This window comes from Bactrocera latifrons, unplaced genomic scaffold, assembly GCF_001853355.1.
Source record: "Bactrocera latifrons isolate USDA-ARS-PBARC rearing strain unplaced genomic scaffold, ASM185335v1 scaffold_3, whole genome shotgun sequence".
Taxonomy (NCBI): Eukaryota; Metazoa; Arthropoda; class Insecta; order Diptera; family Tephritidae; genus Bactrocera; species Bactrocera latifrons.
This window is the reverse complement of record NW_017536629.1, coordinates 1,809,059-1,829,199: the sequence shown is the minus strand read 5'-3', so window position 1 is coordinate 1,829,199 and position 20,141 is coordinate 1,809,059. Positions and strand designations below refer to the sequence as shown.

Here is a 20,141-nt window from a genome sequence, read left to right as displayed (position 1 = left end):
GCCAATGGTGGCCCGGGGGCAGGAGCAATGTATCAACAAAGGAAATGCGATTGTATGCGACGCTTTCCGGTCGGACCATGTTCAATGCTCGGAGTTATGTTCAATGGCGTGTGGAGCACTGGCTCAAAACGAAAAATGTAAATGTTTGTAGGCAGAACAAATACAAATCGCCATAGAAATATATATTTATATGTACATATGTATGTGTGAAAAATTGCCGCTTAGACATTTTCTAGAATTTTTTCGAGTTTGTTTAATAATGTTTTTTGTATAAAAATATATACATATAAACTATCGGCATTTGGACCAGAAGTCCACAAGACAATGGAAAGTATAAAAAAGAAAATTAAATTTTTGGAAATATATTTTTAAATGTATCAAAATTTCTGAATCCCACATTGACTCGTTCGAGCACTTCGACTGGTAACCGACGAATGACAGGCATGATGGTTTAATGATGAGGTCTGAATCGAAGCGGCATTGTCCGCATAGACTTTACATATCCCCGCAGGAAATAGTCTAACGGTGTGATATCACATGATCTTGGTAACCAAACGACCAGTCCAAAACGTAAACTATCAACTCACAAAAGTGTTCACGTAATAAATGCAATGATTGATGCGATATGTGTGAAAAAGGCGGCGTCTTGTTGAATCCAAATGTATCTGAGATCACATGCTTGAATTTTAGGCATCAAATAGTCGGCTATCATGGCGCAATAACGGCGGCCATTGACGGTTACGTTCTCAACTTTTTGAAGAAATATGCACCGATGATTCCCCCGGCCGACAAATCACATCAAACCGTTATTTTTTTCTGGGTGAATGGAAGCTCTTGAAATTCTTCAGGTTGCTCTTCGTTTCAAATGCGGAAATTTTTCTTGTTTAGTTAGCCATGGAGCCGGAAATGGACCTCGCTGACCAAAATTCTTCTCTCTACCCGATTATACTTCAATATCAAATTTCAATTTTGAGTTTTCTTGGTAATATATAGTTAGTACGATAGCATGTATCATCAAACGACAAAAAATTTCCAAAATTGGTACAATTTTTTTTTCTGTTCCTTTGACCTGCCTTTGTGATTTATTTTGATACATGCTTGTTTGAAATCATCCATCTCTGACGACTACAAGTAAAAAAAAAACCCGTGCCTGAAAATCGTCGTGTAGAGGCCGTAAAAGAAAATATTGACAACGTAGTTGACAAGCCTACATTCATCAAATGTATAATTACTGGTAACGAGGCGTGAGTTTATGAACATGACGTCGGTGCTGAGCAACAATCTAGCGGATTACGCTCGAAAAAATCGAAGAAACCTAAATTCGATGAAGGCACTGACGGCCATCCCGCGCGATGCTTACAACACGTGTATAGAAAATTGGATTAAGTGTTGGCTTGTATTGGCCTAGGAGAAAATTTTGAAAGCTATAATGAAAATGTTTATCAAAGTAAGTTAAGAAAGCGTTTTCTTTTTCAGTCCGGTTCAAATTTGATCAGGTAGTATAATGTTCATTAGCATATATAGGCTAAATTTATCACCGTGCCAACTACTAAAACTTGAAATGTAACACCATTTGAATACTTATGTAATAGCTCATGAGCAGAGCAAATAACGATAAAAAAAATTAGCGTTTGTAGGCGTTAATTAGCATAAGCAGCAATTTCAAATTAGAGCGTTTTGTGCACGCTCGTTAAAATATATTTATAAATACATATAGGTATACTTTCACCCAGTTTTGAAATACCTATGTATTACCGTATGCGAAGTGCCACAATTTGTGTCGCTGTTTGCACCCAAGTAAAAAGCCATAAAAAGTAGTCATTATTCTACTACAAGCACCATATCTAACATATTGGTACAGATACTTTCACACCAATATATACATAGAAGTACATGCATACTTGAGTATGTACATATGTGCCTGAATCTCGTACATTTTTTGCCAACTACCCGAAAAGTTGCATATTTTAAAGTGGCACTGTGTAAGCTCATTTTTCTACTTCAATAGGTTGAAGTGCTCATCGAAGTGATATTGATGACCAGAAAGTGGTCAGAAGGCGATTATGGTAGCTTATCAAAATGCCCATTCAAGAGTGGTATCTAGAATTGAATGTAGATACGTGCAAAATACTAAAACACATACGAGCGAACATATACATATCTACATACATGTGGCCTCAAAAGAGTACGTAATATCAAGCTAGTGCAAAATAACATTTGGCTCAAGCAGCTCATGACTTCCGGTAGCCGAGAAGCATCCGTTTGAAAGGGAGCTAAAGTGAGAAGGGTCCAGGGTTTTGGACTCGCCACGTAAAAAAAAACACTCCCAATGAAAGGGAAATAACAGCCTCGGATAAGAGACTCCCTTTTGATGAGGACTACTGCAAACGTGTCAAGGATTACGATTTAAGGGCATACAGCCGGAATGTCCGGTCCGTTAATTGGGAAGGCGCCGCTGCCCAGCTGGTTGATGTACTTGTAAAAATAAAAGCTGACATCACCGACGTCCAAGAGTGGCCATATAAATGAGCGCAAATTCGGTGCGGGATTCGTGGTGGGAGAGAGGCTCCATCGTCGAGTCCTGGCATTCACCCTGATGGATGAAAATCTAGATACAATCCGCATCAAAGCGAAGATCTTCAATATACCGCTGATTTGAGACCACGCCCCGACGGAAACGAAGGACTATACGGTAAATTCAACCTACATGATGAAACATCCCCAAATGGGTTGAGTCGATCAAAGCATTCTGAAATTATGCAGAAAACACCTGAAGATGGTGAACCCGATTTTCCAATCGATGATGATGAAGCACACGTTTCATTGCTTGACTGTGTGGAAGATTAAAGCCCACCGTAGCTGGACTTTATCAAAAGGGCTTCTGGCCTGGAAAATCAGCAGCTGACCAGATATTCACCATGCGCCAAGTCTTGGAGAAGATCCGAGCTGCAGATCTGAATAGAGAAAGTAGAAGAGTGTACAATTGCTGACGTACAGATAGTATTGATATCATGGACCTTAACAACCGCGCCGTTACTTCTGCTTTCCGCAGATTGGATAAGGAAGCGAAGCAAAGGGGTCTGGTATTGAACAAGGGCAAAACGAAATATCCCCCGTCATCAAAGAATCAGTCTTAACTTCGAAATCGTAAATAATTTTGTCTATCTTGGAGCCAGCATTAACACCAACAACAACCTCAGCCTCGAAATCCAACGCAGGATAACGCTTGCCAACAATTGCTACTTCAGACTCGACGAACAAGGACTAATTTCTAAAAGTCACTATGTTGCAGAGGCATGGACGATGACAACATCTGATGAGTCGGTGTTACGAGTTATCAAAAGAAAAGTTCTGCCAAAGATTTATGGCCTTGGCGTATTGGCATATACAACAACATTGACACAAGAATTAGGAGACACGCTGACTAGGTCATGTCGTCCGAATGCACGAAAGCACTCCTGTTCTCAGAATATTCGACGCAGTACCCGCCGGGAGAATCAGATTAAAAGCAAGACCTCCACTCCGTCGAACAGAGCAGGTGAAGAAGAACCTGGCTACACTTGGAATCTCCAACTCGAACTAGTTGTTTGTGGGATAGTTTGTAACTAGTTCATTTCACTGCAAGGGATGTAAGAACGCATGAACAAGTACGCGCTTTTATCAAAAAAACACGATAAGATGCTATAACTTTTCTTATTATAGATAGTTTTACTTGTATACAGATAAAAATGTACATACATATGTGATTGAGCAGCAGGAAGATAAAATTTTTCTAAACAGGGATAGTTTGACTTTCCCACCCAACAATTGGAGGGGAAGGAGAAAACACTTTTGAACATAAATAAGTAAACAAGTCTTTATAGATTATTTTTATCGGTATATGAACATATATACATACATGCTGCAGCACACACAGATAACATTGACACATATTTGAACGTTCCCACGACTGTCGGGTATACGAAAAGGGACTTGGATTTTAGTCTGGCTATGAACCAGTAATTCATACATTTCTTAAAAGATATATGTTTGCGTACAAAAAACTCAGATAAAAATGGATCTAGCTTCAAAGACTTCTAACTAAAACCTGCACATAATAGGGCTCCGTTGTTTAAGAAACATTTGTTATTTCAGCAACTGCTGGTCATTTTGAAGCAATTTTATTATTTCACTGCAAGCCTTTCAAACAACACAAGAGATTTTCTTAAATCTGAAAGCTATTAAAGGTCAAATATAATATCCAAGAGTACAAAAGTAACAAACTTCTGTGCATAGATTTGTATATAATTATGAATATGTGTCAAAACAAATATCCAACAACTCACCATCATTTGACAAACACGAATGACCCGCATTCGCACAGATGCCGAACGTATAATTTTTTGAAGACATCGACAACTCGTAGGTCTTACCCTGCAGTGATCGCATATCCAAACTGTGCGTCAAACCACAACAATCAGAAGCATGAAATTAAATCAATGAAATTAAGTTATTATTTTGTATTTATATATGTGAGAATACTATTAAGGACTGTGCTGAATTTCGGATGGATCAAATTTTCAAAATCTCAATAAATTGATTTTAAACATGCTACATTGCAATTAATTTTTACGTCTTTTATCAGCGAAAAACTTACATTTGACGCTCTAAAAAGTTTTACAAACAATTTATATAATCCGAAATTGAGCATATTTCTTCCTCGTAATGAGACCCAGAAGAAGTATATAAAATTAAAGGTTACTTACACTTCATTGCCATGGGTTATCGTAGTGCATGGTGGATTGTTATTACAGGCCAAAAGCGTGGTAAACGAAAAGGCATACACATTTTCTTTGGCGCCAATAAATGACAATTGAGAACTCTGTAAAGGAAAGAATCAATTTAGTACATTGTAGATTTTGCAATTCGTGTGTGAGCTATTGTGGAGCAATCGGTGGATTAATATATATATATATATATATATATATGTTATTCACTTAGCTTCACTTACCTTCATTTCATTATCACATATGAAGTGTATAGTTGAGGAGTAATTATGTGTCGCATTATAAGGTGTTGGGGATGGAAGGCGCATGAGCAAATACCCGTTTTCTAATATAGGATTAGGCTGTACGGTACCATAGTCCACAAACCTAAAAGTGGAGAAATATGTAGCATTACATGCATAGATATTTTATATAAATACAAGTAAACATGTACATTAGATAGATAGATAGATTAATGAGGTAATGCACCGCGACCTAGGGTCTATTGTGTCCTATATCACAGCAATACTCCTAGAACTATTCAGGCTGCTGGGGCTCAGGGAGGTCATGTGATATAGGAGAGGGGGATCATAATGAATCCGATTAATATTTATCACATATCTCTCATACAACCCCATAAACAGGATATATTAAATTGTTAGCAGCTAAATGGCCAGTTCTTTTCTACCCAACAAGCTGCTCATTTGTCAGAAGCGCCGATATCGGATCGGACAACTATATCATATAGCTGTCATACAAACTGAGCGATTAAAATCAAGTTCTAGTATAGAAAAAATGTTTATTTGACAAAATAGCTTCATGAAATTTGCCATATAAAATACTAACAAATTGTTGTTCTAACAAATTGTTCTGGTCAGACCACAATAGTATATAGCTGCCATTCAAACTGCACGATCAAAATCGAAATAATGATCCTCTTATACCCTTTTATGCTATAAGCAATGTGAATGTTATTAAAGCTCCGGTGCAATCGCAGTTAACGCTGCTTTCTTTTTTATTGTATTCAATTGATGCCTAGGTTCAGAACATAATTTAATCTCTGCGACTCTGACCATTATAATATGACCTAGAGATCGAAATTGGATTGAAACAAATCTCAAACTCAACAGCATTTCTACAACAAAATGTTTTGTTTTCTGCCGTTAAATCCACAACAAGCTATTCTGATCAAGCTTTGTCAACCTTCAAAAATAGAACTTACGGTACACTTGCTTTTTGATATCCTTGAACTATTAAAAACAAATATATATATTGACAAGCCAACAAAAAAATTTCCTTGCCTTCATGAATTAAAACTGCAATCATATGCCGACAATTTTTTTTTTAATTCCAAGAACCTACCTCCTACACTATTTAAAGCTACTCTCTGAACCTCAAAAAAGAGGAGTACTGAAGCTCAATTGAAGTAATTTGAAAATTTCTGCGCCAGCTCGCTACCCACATTGGCAACCTATGAATACGGATATACTTAACTTTTTTGATAGTCCATGTCAGTTAAAAGATTTATCCTCATACACTTTTGACATAAAAGTGACATTTAACAATAAGTGAACGAAAAATAAAAGATGAGAAAATTAATTTATGAAATGATTACCAACCGTTGTTTGTAGTCGGTGGAATTTAATTTTACTAAACACACACTACTCGCTTTGGGACACATTGCATTCTCGCTATATAGCACTGGCTTGCAAATGTTCACCGTAAATATATTGCCATGTCGATCGCTTGCTCTGTAATATTAATTATATTAGAAAGGAAATTTTCAAAATTATGTTCGTTAATTGTAACCTATAATTAAAGTCACTCAACGCAAGCAAATCATAATTGTGTCCAGTAACGGGGTCCTGCACACTGCAACCATTCGATTTAACTATCTCGGGTTCAGGCAAACAGGCATATGGTGTCTCTAACGATATATAGAATTTACACGCATTGGCAGACTACAAAAAATCACAAAATTATGCAATATAGGTCATCAAAGTTAATAGAAATAAAATATATATTTATTTGCAGTTCAGCTCACATATGATGTCACTTTCGATTGTTCAGCATCCAATGTGTAGTCACAGCCAAGGAACACAAACAATTTAAACTCGCCATCGCCGCTGGCACACTTGGCGCCATTACTAAATTCAAAGTACATTTTGCCACGGCGATAATTCAATTGGTGTTGAGTGCCTAAACAATATACATAAAATTTTTTAATTAATTTCACTGTGTCAAATGAAGCTGCTTACCGAGAACAAACTCCTGATTGCCTCTCCTAAGGCAAGCAGACGCATCCTTAACACCATTACATGCCCGGCCCAAACTGCCACAAATATTGTACTCGAATGTGTCGTCCCTGTCGCCCTTCACAACCTTTGCAATGTCGGAACGTAAGGCTTTGAGATTGAATTTTTCCCCATAAATAGGCTCTGTTAACTCGCAGTCATTAGTGGAAAAGATCTGAAACGGCAAAATTAGCATTTTTTTTCAGTCTTACATTTATAATAAAATACAAATTGAGTAAACCTGGGAATTGCCAGCTGAATGCGAACCATTATTTGTTAAGTACTTACTTTTTCATATTTATGCTACAAGCCAACAAAATACCTAAACTCATATCCTATCTTAACTATATTAATTTATTTAAACCACTTAACCCACTTCTATTTCCATGAATCAAAATCAAATACAAATATTTTTGTTTCGTTTTTTTGCGCAGAACTAACGTTCTTTATTTAAAAAAACAGTTTTTTGCCAAACTTCATTACATTTCATTTCATTTATTTGACAAACTCTATAATTGTTTTGTATTTCAGTATTTAGGTTTGTTGAGTTTAAAATAATAGTTCCTCATATTCGTTCATTTGCTGATATTACCCTCCTCATTTGCTGAATTATTAAGATCATTATTGGTTTCCGTAGATGTAGCTGCTGCGTTGGCAACATACAATGCTGGGTCGATGACTTTGGGGATAGGCTTAATTTCGGTTCCAAGTTCTTTTTCAATTCGATGCAGATCGAATCTATCCTCGTAGGTTATTAAATTGATTGCAATACCAAGGTGACCAAAACGTCCAGAACGGCCAATTCGATGCAAATAGGTTTCTGCCATTCTCGGAAAATCAAAATTAATAACAACATTTACAGCTTGCACGTCAATGCCTCTAGTAAAAAGATCCGAACATACGAGATTTCTGCACAAGCCTTGTCGGAAATCGTGAAACACACGATTTCTATGAGCCTGGGCCATTTTAGCATGTATATAATAACAACAATAACCAAGTTCCGTTATTTTCTTCGCCAGCAATTCGACACGTTGAGTGGAATTACAAAATATTATAGATTGATTAATTTGTAGCTTCGAAAAGAGCGTATTTAAGCAATGAACTTTTTGGCGTTCTTGAACGAATGCGTAATACTGCGTTACGCCTTTTAAGGTCAGCTCCTCCATCAAATTGATTTCATATGGTTCCCTCAAATGTTTCTCCATGAAATTTTTTACGCTTAACGGAAATGTTGCAGAGAACAATAGAATTTGAGGGTCTTTCGGCAATTTCATAATTACATGATCCAGCATGCCTTGGAAATCAAGAGACAGCAATTTATCGGCTTCATCTAACACTAGAATTTTGCAATGTGACATATCCGCAACTTTTTTGTCCATTAAATCCAAAATACGTCCGGGAGTGGCAATTATTAACTGTACTTTTTGGTATATGCGAAGTATGTCATCTTTAAGAATCGTACCTCCCGTTGTAACCATAACTCGAATGTCTAGATGTTTTGCGAGTTCAATGCATATTTGCGATGTTTGCAATGCTAGCTCTCGTGTTGGTACTATCACCAGGGCTTGTATATAATCTTTTCTTGGGTCTATCTGCTCCAAAACGGGAATGCAATACGCTCCGGTTTTACCAGTGCCGTTCTTTGCTCTAGCTAATACATCTTTACCGCTTAAAGCTATTGGTATTGCGGCCTCCTGAATTGGTGATGGACGTTCCCAGCCCTTTTCAAAAATACCCATTAATAGTTCTCTTTTCAAACAAAATTCTTCAAATTCATTTCCACGAGTATCGGTAACATCACTCGTCTTAAACCGGTTGTCTTTTGGCGGAATCTTAAGTTTTGATTTCCATCCCATGTCATCTTGCGGATTCTTGACCATTTGAAGCGCTTTCATCGCACTCTTTGACCCCAAATTTGCATGCATATTCGTCGTATTTTCTGTAATCATTTTTCTTCCAATTTAATGTAAAATTCTTTTTTCCGACAACGGTAAATGGTAACTGTTATAAAATATTACTTGATTCCAGATTTTCACCAAAGCCTTCAGAGAACAAAAACTAATACTATCCAAGCAGATAATAAAGAAATGCAAATTGTCTTGTCAAAAATGTAAAACGCATGCAGACAAACAATGTTGCCAGATTTAACTTCAAAATATCGTTAATCCTTTGGAAAAGCGCAGTTATAAAGAATTACAGTTAGCAAAAAAGACGATGACTATTAAATTTTCGCATTGTTGTATTTATGTGCAATGGAAAACACCGAAATCCGCTAAAGATGCCATATTTGTGTTAATTAGGTTAACATATTTTCAACAAGACAACGCCATTTTGAATCAAAACAAGAAGATACGTCACAAAGAACGAAGATAAACATGGAATAGAGCAAATTTACAATCGGTTAATAGATTAAGGGAAGAGGGACGAAACTGATTGCTTTGAATCAATACACTTTTTGTTGCTATATTTTTGCTGCCCACCGTTGCCACTCGCTCAATTTTTTTCAGTTTTGTTGTTTTTTCATTCCTTTCCCAAATAGCCGTATTCACAACTGCTATCTTGTAACACACAAACAAGGTTGTAGCCAAAATAAGGTATATTATATTGCAAATATATGAAGCCATAGCAAAGATTTCAAAGAATTTATATTATGGAATCTAGATTGTTTCTCCAATATTTTTATACAAAAACAAAGATTTTTTAATATGTAAAAATTTTAAGTATTGAATAAATATACATATATGTATGTATATAATTCTTTTTGAATATTATTTGTTTAAAAAAATTTGCTAAATTAGTTATATTTCTTGTTGTATGCATAAGATATTAATAGTTATAACGTCATCTTAAATAGTTAAAGAATATCAAATATTTCAAGTGCGAGTTGTAGTAATTATTTATTTATGTAGAACTTCGTGATGTTTTACTCCATATACAAATAAAAAGTGTTGTTATAGTTAGTTTTCAAATACTCCGTTTTTACTTATAAACCGAACCCGTGTCAAAACAATATTTAATTATTTTGTAGTCCAAAGATATTGCGCAAAAAATCAATGAAGGATAAAATGTATTATTCTCAAATAAAATTAATTATTTTATTATGGTTGAAGAACTTTTGGGCTGGATATAAAATCACATTAATTTTATAATTTTTTTTTTTTTAACCTAAACAAAAAAGTTAAAAATTTACATGACACAAATTAGAAAAAGAAAAAACATACATAGAGGATATATATGTAAGTGAATATGACAGTAACCAGAAACACACGGTTATTGAAACTATTTGTGTAAGAAAGCGGAGTACATAGGATCACACGCCTAGAAGAGTTTCGGTTAGAATTGTAAATTGGGCTTTAAATAAATTATGCAAACTTGAACAGAAGTAAAATTAAATCTCTGATAGCGCGGTTGGGTAATTAACCGGTGATTTAACCTCTAGGTGGTTTGCAGGGTATGCAGCCTTAACATCAGCCGCAATACTAGAGAATATGAGTTTACAAAAGGGTGTAGAATTTATAGCAACTATGAATTCGTATTATGGTAACCTTCCCTAGTGCATACACAGGTGGCATCATTTTAGAAAACAAAGCGGAGGAGATAAATGGCGAATTGACCAGAAAATAAATTTGCGAAACGATAAGAAAATGAGCAAAATAGTAAACATGAACAAAAACATCATTTGTTTTACGACAATAAATTGTTTAAAATACATAATCTAAACTTACCAGTGGGTCATTAGTATCAGCATAACCAATGTCTAACACTATCAAGATCGACACGCAAAATGTTATCACTTGCTTATTCATTGCAGTTTTGTTTATGATATCTGAAACTACTTTTGCTAAGATTATGAAATTCACTTTAGAATCTGCCGCGACGTCATAAGTATTTATGGATTTAATAACTTCGAAATGACACTTTCTGTTTATCGATTCTCCGGTTGCAAACTTGCTGGCGCCTCATAGACGAGATGTACACGCTTACGAATTAATTGTCAATAGAATCTACCAATTTCTTTCAACAACCTGCTATGTTTTGCGCTTTAGAACTTTTCAATGCTATGAATATATCTTTGTCTTATCACAGCTAATAGAAATTCAAGATAAGCTCTAATAAATCGTGCACCTGACGATTAACACTTTATTTCGTGCCAGTTAACCAATTTTATTTTTTACTCTTAATAATCAGCTGCTTCGGCATAACAAACAAATCCAATTGGAGTTAATGAAAATGCAATGCGATAGAGATGGCAAAACGAGCACATTTTCCGGTCTACTGCACTTTTTATGCAAATAATGTAATAAATAGTACAACACGCATGCACATATACATATGTGAGGATATGGAACCGTTATATTTGTATAGTATTATCCGCATACTCTGATATATAACATATATGTATTGGATGGTAATCAGACTTTGTAAACTTTCTGGAAATAGAAAATTTTATTGAAAATTGATTTCGACTATTGCATGTGAACGCATTTTCGTTAGCACGGCAACCCTGTATGTTAAGCCGAAACAGCTGTTGCTTGGCGCATTCATAGAGAAATTTACATTATTTCGTACTTATAGCTAATGTTATATTTATTTGCATTCATTTTGTAAAGTGTGTTTTATTTACATTGTAATTTTACAACGACATGACTGCAAATCCAAATGAGATGGAAATGTTGCGCAAAGCAATAAGATTACTACACTCGCCGCATCCAAATTCTGCGGTTGAGCTAAGGTTAATGCTAGATGAAGCTATAAAACAACGTTACGGCCCGGAGCTTATGATCTCGAATAATATGAGCAAAAGTCTAATGGAATTGGAAGCTAACTTTCCAGGTCGCGCCGCTACACCGCCACCTCCTCCAGAGCATCCAACAACAATGGATCAGGACCCCACTGTAGATGAAGTTATTAATTTAACTGGTTCTCCTGCGAAGACCATATCCGATTCCCCAGATACTATAATTGACTCTGATGATGGCGCTAATATCGGAGGAGCAATGCTTGGAGGCGGCGATGAGGATGTTAATCTGAAGGAGTTTGGCGATTTAAATTGTGCTGTTTGTGGTGAAATGGTTTTCACTGCTACGAACCGCTTAATCGAATGTTCAAATTGTGGTACACTTTACCACCAAGAATGCCACAAACCACCTATCACAGATGAAGAAGCCTCCGAAGGTCAAGAGCACAATTGGCAATGTGATAATTGTCTTAATAAGCCTTCTACTAGCAAGGCAGCGGGGGTTGTTATTGAAGAACCAATCTCATTAATATCGAAGACAAAGTCATCAGCTACATCTTCCCGTTCTTCATCGACGTCAAACTCGTCCTCTCCTTTTGCAATCGTACAGGCAGAAACACCAAGTACATCCACATCAGCTGTTCCATCTGTACAAGTGCCGACAATGTCTACAAGTAGGCATCATCATCACAAAAGCTCCCGGTCTCATAAGGAAGAGCGACCTTCGTCTAGTAGTTCAAAAACGGTTACATCAAGCAGTGCCGTTAATCCAACTTTCAATGTCGTCAGTGCAAGTGAGAAGAGTTCTTCACATTCGTCAAAGAAGTCATCGTCGCACTCTTCTTCATCCAGTAAATCATCGTCATCGAAATCGTCCTCAAAACACCATGACAGTAATAAGCGTAAAGCAAAGTAAACTTTTAAAAATATAATTACATATCCGTTTCATATTATTTCATATAACAGCATAAGTAAATGAAGTATTTTTGTAAAAATGAATTTGTTAACTATAACAATTCATTAAGTGGAATTACCTTTTTGAATAGGAAACCTTGAAATAAAAAGTGAAAAAATAAATTAATTAAATAAAATATATACAAAATGAAAATAGATTAATGGTTGTTTCTGAAGATAAAACATTTGGGTTCGTTCCGCTAACGTAAACCCGACTCGTGGGAACGAATAGTTCAGCGGCTAAATGAATTGTATAGACAGTAATTTCTCACAAAAACTTTATTCAGCGTACAGATCAACGAATTTTATGTATTGTATCCCTTGCCAGGAGAGATACGTCAAAGCGCATCTTATTCAATGGAGGGAACAATTATGAATTTTTAACAAATGAGCAATATTATAAGAAACAATTACATAAATGTACATATAATTTATAAAAAAAAGAATGTATAGGTCTTCTAGTAATACAAATGAAACATTAAATAAGCAACACGAATTTTTTATGAAACCACACGTCTAGTTTTTTTAACAGTAACAGCTGGAGTGGGTGGACTGCCGCACGCATCATCACTGGGCAGTTTCCGAACTTTCACGCGTGTAACTGGTGTATTCCTTTTATCCCCAGGTGTCTCTTCATTGGAGTGCATTGATTTAGCACTATTTTTGGCACCACTATCACTGTTGGTACTAGCCGCTGCGGCTTTCTTTTTACGTTTTACATTAACAACAACATTGGCGTCCATACTGACATCTAATTCAAAATTAAATTCATAAGTTTTACCGGTACGTAGTACTGGCGTTGTGTTGTCATTAACAACAGTCTTGCCATGTCGCGAAGTGGATAAAGAAATCGCTGGACTGAAATTTATATTCGCTCTTGTAGCAATAGGAGTAGAACGTGTAGCGTGCGAAGTGGAAGTACTTGGCGTACTAGAACTTATACCATTGGCTGCATCACGAGGAGTGGTTCGCAATTTCTTTTGCAAAGGTGAATGCCGTGTTGCCTTTCTGGGCGAGAAAGACGTCGATCGACGCTTTCGAGCTGGACTAACTTTTGGTGTCAACTTATTAAAAGTTTTCAGTTCAGGCGAACCGCGCAAAGTTGGTGTAGCTTTGCGAGGAGATGATTTTATGAGCCTTGAAGAACTGTCAATAGCTTTCGGCGAACGTTTTGTCACAGTTTTCAGTTGCTTTTGCGGTGCTTTCTTAACCGGTTTCTTTTCTTCAAATATTACATCATCATCATCGTCGTCGCTGGCAAACATTTCCACAGATGTGTCCATGGCCGCTGCTCGCTTTCCTAACAATTTTCCACGACCTTTGCTTGTTGAAGGTGCAGACTTGTTATTATTGTCACTTATCGTAAAACGTAGATCTCCAGTATTTGCCATTTTCATTGTTTTTAGAGCAGTGCTAAATATTTTACGGCATTTTTCATAATCAGGTTTTTCATTATACTCCAGTTTTGCTACATACTTCATATACTCGGCAATAGGACCTGGAAGAATGTGTCAAAGTATTATATTTGAATGTATTTTCTGAAATATTGTACTGACCTGGGACATCTTTAGAATATAAGGCTTTTAAACAATGCGTTACGTCTGCCATGAATTCTTCTTTTGCCTTTTGAACTTTCACTGGTACCGTTAGAATATTATCCTTTACCCATGGCAATTGAATGCCGGACCATTCTATGATATTATAACCTAATATTTCGAAGTCTGAACGCATTGTAGCTACACCGAGATGTGCGTCCCGAGAAGTATATTCTATAGTACCGTTGTGCATTTTTTTGGGATCAGGTTTGAATTCCTTCGTCGTATAATGTGAGGCTAAGCCATAGTCAACTAAGTATGCTTGACTATTGCCTTCTTTGCCATATCCTAAGAGTATATTAGCTGCTTTTAAGTCTGCGTGCACGTAACCACAGGAGTGTATAAACTCATACACATCCAACATTTGTAACGCCAGTCTGTATATGGTTTCTTCGGGAAAACGTCGTCCATTTGCTAATAAGTGTTTTGAAATATCGCTGCCATATCGTGGCATTACAATAAAGCGATGTTTGGTGCCTTTTAGTTCAACTGAACCATTACCAATCATATATGGCATACCAATTGTCTTAAGACCACGCTCACGCTGAAATCTCTTAATATCTTCCAATTTGGCGTTACGCATATAGAAATGCATTTCAACAAACAGTGGACCATTCCCATGTGGCTCCTAAAAAGCGACAGTGCCATATTAATAGTTCGCCATTAATCATACTTCAATGGAATACTTACGCACTTTACAACGTAGTTATAAGTTTTCTCACCAACGCGAGAAGCTGAATAAATTTCTCCAAACCCACCAGTTCCAATGGAAGATCCAATTAACCACTGTGTTTTGGATAAATCGGTGAGAATTGTGCCTTCAGCTATCTTTTCTGGCATAGCATATAATTTATTTCGCTTAGGGGCAGCTGCTTTTTTGGGAACACCACCTCCGGCGGCACCATCTGCTGCAACCTTTGTTTTAGTTGCTCGAGGCATATTTTTCTAAACCAAAACTTCAAATATATTCTAAATGTTCTCGTATTCTTTCAAAATGCGAAACTAAAGGCGCCAATTTGTTAAACGATTGTGTTCTTGCACTGTTTGCCTACTTTGTACCAAACCGTTGAATTTCATTGAATTCTATTTTGTTCTTGTTCTTCTTATTTTGTGAGTTGCTTTTGTCAAATTGAATGGTGATGCCATGTTATAAATTGAAATGATTGTTACTCAAAACAAATAGGGTTTTATTCCATAAAAAATATTTTATTTTTATTGTGGAATATTATATAGAAGGTATATGGGTTTTTAATTTAATTACACAATCACTGATTCTTAAGTGGACATATATACAGGTTTTCACATATACCGAAATAGTCTTGTTTGTGTTCAATTCTCACGATAGACGGTACTCGTTGTCAGTATTAACTGGATTTTATTCAACCAAGGACTATTAACCCCGTTTGGATCGGTGAGTTTCATCCTCAATATTCATTACTTTAAACTTATAGCATTAAGAAAGAATCGGCATTAATCGTTTAAGTCCTCCCCGATGTAAACTTTGTTTATATTCTTAATTAAATGAAATTCTACGCATGCATATTATAAAGACAGTTCATCAATCGCTAGTCCGTAATTTTTTATAATTTCCAATATTTGTTGTGAAATGCAACCATGCTGTTGGATGTGTTCGTTTTGCGCCACGAAGTATTTTGCTTTGTGCGAACGCGTCATTCGTGAAAAAAACTTGGTGGTGTTCGGACTTGACGTTGCTGTGTCGAAAGTAATAAGTTGTCGTGCAAGGAAAATTTATGAAAAATTACAAATCGAGTGTTAAATCCATTCCAAGGGTGTTATAGAAATTATTTGGCATTTTCGTTTTACTTGTGAAAAGATTTAGAATATAAAAAATGGTAAATAATGTGAATAGAAAAAATACAACTATTACAATGCAATGAAAAGCTGGCGTTGGCCAATGGACGACGTAAATGTGAGTGCGCGTGCAGTAATGTACTGTGGGACATCGTGAAATATTGAGTTGATAAGTAAAATACGAAATATTAAATTTTGTAAATTTGTGTTGTAAACAAATTAAATATATGATATAAATTTAAGATCTTGTCGGACAATTTCGTATTCTCCATTTAAATGTTCGTGTTTAACCTCACATTGGCCAGCGTTTTCCGGCGATTTTGGCGCAATTTTCATTTTTGAAAACGTAAAATTATAACATCCATTTTTATAATTTATTTAAGGCTGGTGGAAAAGCAGGTAAAGATTCAGGCAAAGCTAAGGCGAAGGCAGTATCTCGATCAGCACGAGCGGGGCTTCAGGTACGTGTTAAATAAAATACAGACTTTGTTCCCCTAGACTAAATTTTCGCGCCTTTTTTTAAAGTAGCATATAGAGACTAATTAAATAGTTCACCCTCATTGTAGATTAAAAGTATATGCTTATATATAATTTTCCATTACAGTTCCCAGTTGGTCGCATACATCGTCATTTAAAGAGCCGCACAACATCGCATGGCCGCGTTGGTGCAACGGCCGCCGTATATTCTGCTGCAATTCTGGAATACTTGACTGCTGAGGTAAGTTACATATTTTACGATGGAAAATTCACCCATAGAAATCGATTCGTTATCGCGCCTAATTTTCCTATATCGCTGCTTAAATGTACCCATTCAGCGTAGTTTGTGCGCGCGTAGAAAAAGCAAACATTTTCAGATGTGTATGAATTTGTGTGTGCTGTACTCCGCGCGCAGTTTGTAATGTCAACTTGAAGTGGCGTTTTTTAGTGTTTTGTTTTGTGGCGTCATTTGCCCGCCATTTTTGTTTTTTGTTTGTCTGTTTAGTAAATATTATTGAACGACTAAAATGGAAACACAACTAAAATGAATTATACGAATTTTTGTATCTTAATAGATTTATGTGTATATTAAGTATTACTACATGATTCGTTGTATATTATCTTGATAGATGTCTACATTAAAAAAAAAAATATTTATCGCTTGCATCGTATTTGTTTATTTTTTGGGTTTAATTCAACCCAATTTTTAATTGTTTACTATTTTTAGGTGCTGGAATTGGCAGGAAATGCTTCAAAGGATCTTAAAGTCAAACGTATCACGCCGCGTCACTTGCAGTTGGCAATTCGTGGTGACGAAGAATTAGATAGTCTGATTAAAGCAACAATTGCAGGAGGTGGTGTTATTCCACATATTCATAAATCGTTGATTGGCAAAAAGGTAAATTCAAATAAAGTAACTTAATTTTGTGTTTGTATGCTAATTTATTCAAATTTATTTAACAGGAGGACAATGTTCAGGACCCACAGAGAAAGAATACTGTAATTCTTTCCCAAGGGTATTAATTCTTATTTTATAATAAAATTTCTTTTTAACAACTTATGATAATTTTCGTATTGTTATACAAGTAATATTAATTATCATATAATTTTTCTTAAATGGAAAGCCTAACTTTAAACAAATATTTTACACGCAAAATAAGAAATTGATGAAAGCATAAAATAAATAAATAAAATGTAAAATTGTCGAAATTTAGAGAAGACCAAATACATAGTTTAATCAATAACAAAACAAACGGATTTCATGGCATGCAGAATAATTTAGACTAATTTCATGGTAAATATTAAAATTGTACGTTAGGATAGCTGCACATTTTACCCAAATAGTAGCTTCTCGACTGGAGTGTATTCGCCTCCACCTCAGCTGCGGATGACGGCAAACATTTCGGTTGCATAAGGTTTACGGTTACTACCAGGATTGAAAATAGAGCCTGAAAATCCGGAGCACATTCTTCACAGAAGCAAGCCTTAGTGAGTCTCATATCGTAGCATGAAGCGAATCGATTCACTAGCTTCAGCACGTTCTTTGGATTGATGCTCTGACTTTGTGACTAGGTAGCAGTGCATACTTGAATAACTTTCAAGCTTCGTTAAGATCATTATTGTCGATGTTAAGGATCAAGTTGATAATACTGCTTAGTATATGTAAGAATCCAAACTGTTATAAAGTGTTGGAGAGCTTTTATTATCGAGAGAGTGGGGGTGATCAGAATCGACAATAGAAGGACGTGGACGGTGTCTATTTTTATAAAACCGAACCAGATTAGAGGTTTAATTACAGTTGCGAGCATTATTTAATACATATTTTCTAATGTTAATCTATTAGTAAAATCTTAAATGTTCCAGCCAGTCGAAGATAATTAAATTGGTAAGCAATCATCTAGTAAAATTCAGCATTGGAAATCTTTACCGTTCCAAACGTAGTTAGATCTCCATTGTATTGTATATCCGTACTCTTTCGAGGCAAAAACTCTAAATTGAGAAAAATTAAACAGGGGGTTCCGCAGGGTGGTATCTTCTTCCCGTTGCTGCTTAACATTTTGGAACTCGCTAAACCACCAGAGAGAATATCTATAACTTCGTACTTTGATGATTGCACGATAATGACGTCGGGCAATGGAAGCATATGGCATTTGCTCTAACGTAAACGGCTATCTCCCCGACCTTTCTCGTTTCCTCGCTGCACGGAACCTAACACTGTCTCCCACTAAATACACAGTGAATATTCACTAACTGGACGAAGGAGTACAAACTTTTGACCTTGATATTGCAGTCATGGCGTTAAAATTCCGGCTGTCAATAACCATAAGATGCAGAAGTGTCAGAATACTGTACTCCCGACTTCAACAGGTTGCCTCTTGAACTTTCCATCCTAACTAGGACTAGACTAGCCGTACATCAACAACAACATTCACCATTATATATGTATACTACTGTATAGTATGCAGATATATGAATAAATATCTAATCCCTGCCGTTATCATATACATATACTTTTCCTTTGTAAACAAAATTAAAAAGGATGTAACTAATCACTTACCTATTGGCTCCACCGTCAACAAAATTATTTTTAAGTTTTCTCACGATTTTATTCCAGTTAGTGTTTTTTTTTTCTTTTAATATAGATTCAAAAACAGAATCCACATTAAACTAATTAAAGGGTGTAACCAGACAAACGGGGTCCACATGTGTGATGAGTGTACTCTTAAAATTTTAAAACATTTTATAGAACCATTTTTAAGAAGTCGTGGACGTAAATTTAAAAAAGTAGTTTCGAGAAAAATACGTTGGAAAATCAAGGTGAACTCTATGGAACTTACTTTCTCACTTCTGTAACTCAATTTCGGAAAATTACTTCACCACCGCATTCCATGAGTACTCTAGATGTATGCAAGAAAAAATATAGATTTTTTAAGCCCGCTTTAATTTTTTATTTTAACGGATAATCCAGGTATAGCTATCTTTTTAATAGCATATTTTTTACAGATCACGTGAGTCGTGTCAAGCTGTCACGTTATTATTATTCAGTATTGTTTGACATTTCATAATGGAACTACGCCTGAACAACGTTTACAAATTGTTTAACTTTATTACGATAATTAACGACGCTTCGCTCAAATTATGATCAACACAATCGACCTACTGGACCGTGGAGAGTCGATTCGGCGCCGTTCGCAGCAACTTGGACTGACGTATGGGTCGAGTTGGCGCATTGTACGACGAAACCTTAAATTGAAAGCGTACAAAGTACAGCTTATGCTAGAAGAACTAAAGCCGCTCGACATTTCCAAGTGCCAAGGCTTAGTTCTATGGGCTCTTGAAAAGTGCCAAGAAGATCCGACGTTTTTGAACCAAATTTTATTCAGCGATGAGGCCCATTGCTGTCTCAAGCAAAATTGCCGCATTTGCGACAAAGAGCAACGTGAACAGATTCAAGAGCTGCACTTTCATCCAGAAATTGAAGCTCGTGATCTCGCCGACACTTCAACAAGATGGCGCCACTTCCCAC

The 20,141-nt window shown here is 36.0% G+C and overlaps 5 protein-coding genes across 5 annotated transcripts in view; 2 read left to right on the top strand and 3 right to left on the bottom strand.

Annotated features, from left to right (window-relative positions):
* Window positions 1–11,321, bottom strand: part of LOC108970425 (cation-independent mannose-6-phosphate receptor) — a gene marked incomplete in the record, with an annotated part of 129,773 nt that extends 118,452 nt beyond the window's left edge. The window contains 8 exon segments of the mRNA XM_018935779.1: window positions 4,326–4,435; window positions 4,746–4,861; window positions 4,991–5,132; window positions 6,365–6,496; window positions 6,555–6,706; window positions 6,790–6,944; window positions 7,004–7,214; window positions 10,765–11,321. Of these exon segments, the coding sequence (XP_018791324.1) occupies window positions 4,326–4,435; window positions 4,746–4,861; window positions 4,991–5,132; window positions 6,365–6,496; window positions 6,555–6,706; window positions 6,790–6,944; window positions 7,004–7,214; window positions 10,765–10,845 (1,099 nt within the window).
* Window positions 7,528–9,277, bottom strand: LOC108970426 (putative ATP-dependent RNA helicase me31b). The gene has a single exon (XM_018935780.1). It carries the CDS (start codon window positions 8,986–8,988, stop codon window positions 7,615–7,617), a length of 1,374 nt encoding a protein of 457 aa, XP_018791325.1. The 5' UTR covers window positions 8,989–9,277; the 3' UTR covers window positions 7,528–7,614.
* A 161-nt stretch (window positions 11,322–11,482) lies between the features above and the next one.
* LOC108970423 (integrator complex subunit 12) lies at window positions 11,483–12,941 on the top strand. Its single transcript, XM_018935774.1, has one exon. It carries the CDS (start codon window positions 11,683–11,685, stop codon window positions 12,691–12,693), a length of 1,011 nt encoding a protein of 336 aa, XP_018791319.1. The 5' UTR covers window positions 11,483–11,682; the 3' UTR covers window positions 12,694–12,941.
* A 54-nt stretch (window positions 12,942–12,995) lies between these two features.
* LOC108970421 (nucleosomal histone kinase 1) lies at window positions 12,996–15,397 on the bottom strand. The gene is made up of 3 exons (XM_018935773.1): window positions 15,017–15,397; window positions 14,288–14,954; window positions 12,996–14,229 (listed from the first exon to the last, which is right to left on the bottom strand). The coding sequence occupies exons 1-3, from the start codon at window positions 15,263–15,265 to the stop codon at window positions 13,232–13,234; spliced, it is 1,914 nt and encodes a 637-aa protein (XP_018791318.1). The 5' UTR covers window positions 15,266–15,397; the 3' UTR covers window positions 12,996–13,231.
* Window positions 15,398–15,989: 592 nt separating this feature from the next.
* LOC108970383 (histone H2A.v) lies at window positions 15,990–17,687 on the top strand. Its single transcript, XM_018935722.1, has 5 exons — window positions 15,990–16,179; window positions 16,522–16,599; window positions 16,743–16,856; window positions 17,343–17,513; window positions 17,579–17,687. The coding sequence occupies exons 1-5, from the start codon at window positions 16,177–16,179 to the stop codon at window positions 17,636–17,638; spliced, it is 426 nt and encodes a 141-aa protein (XP_018791267.1). The 5' UTR covers window positions 15,990–16,176; the 3' UTR covers window positions 17,639–17,687.
* The last annotated feature ends 2,454 nt before the right edge of the window (window positions 17,688–20,141 follow it).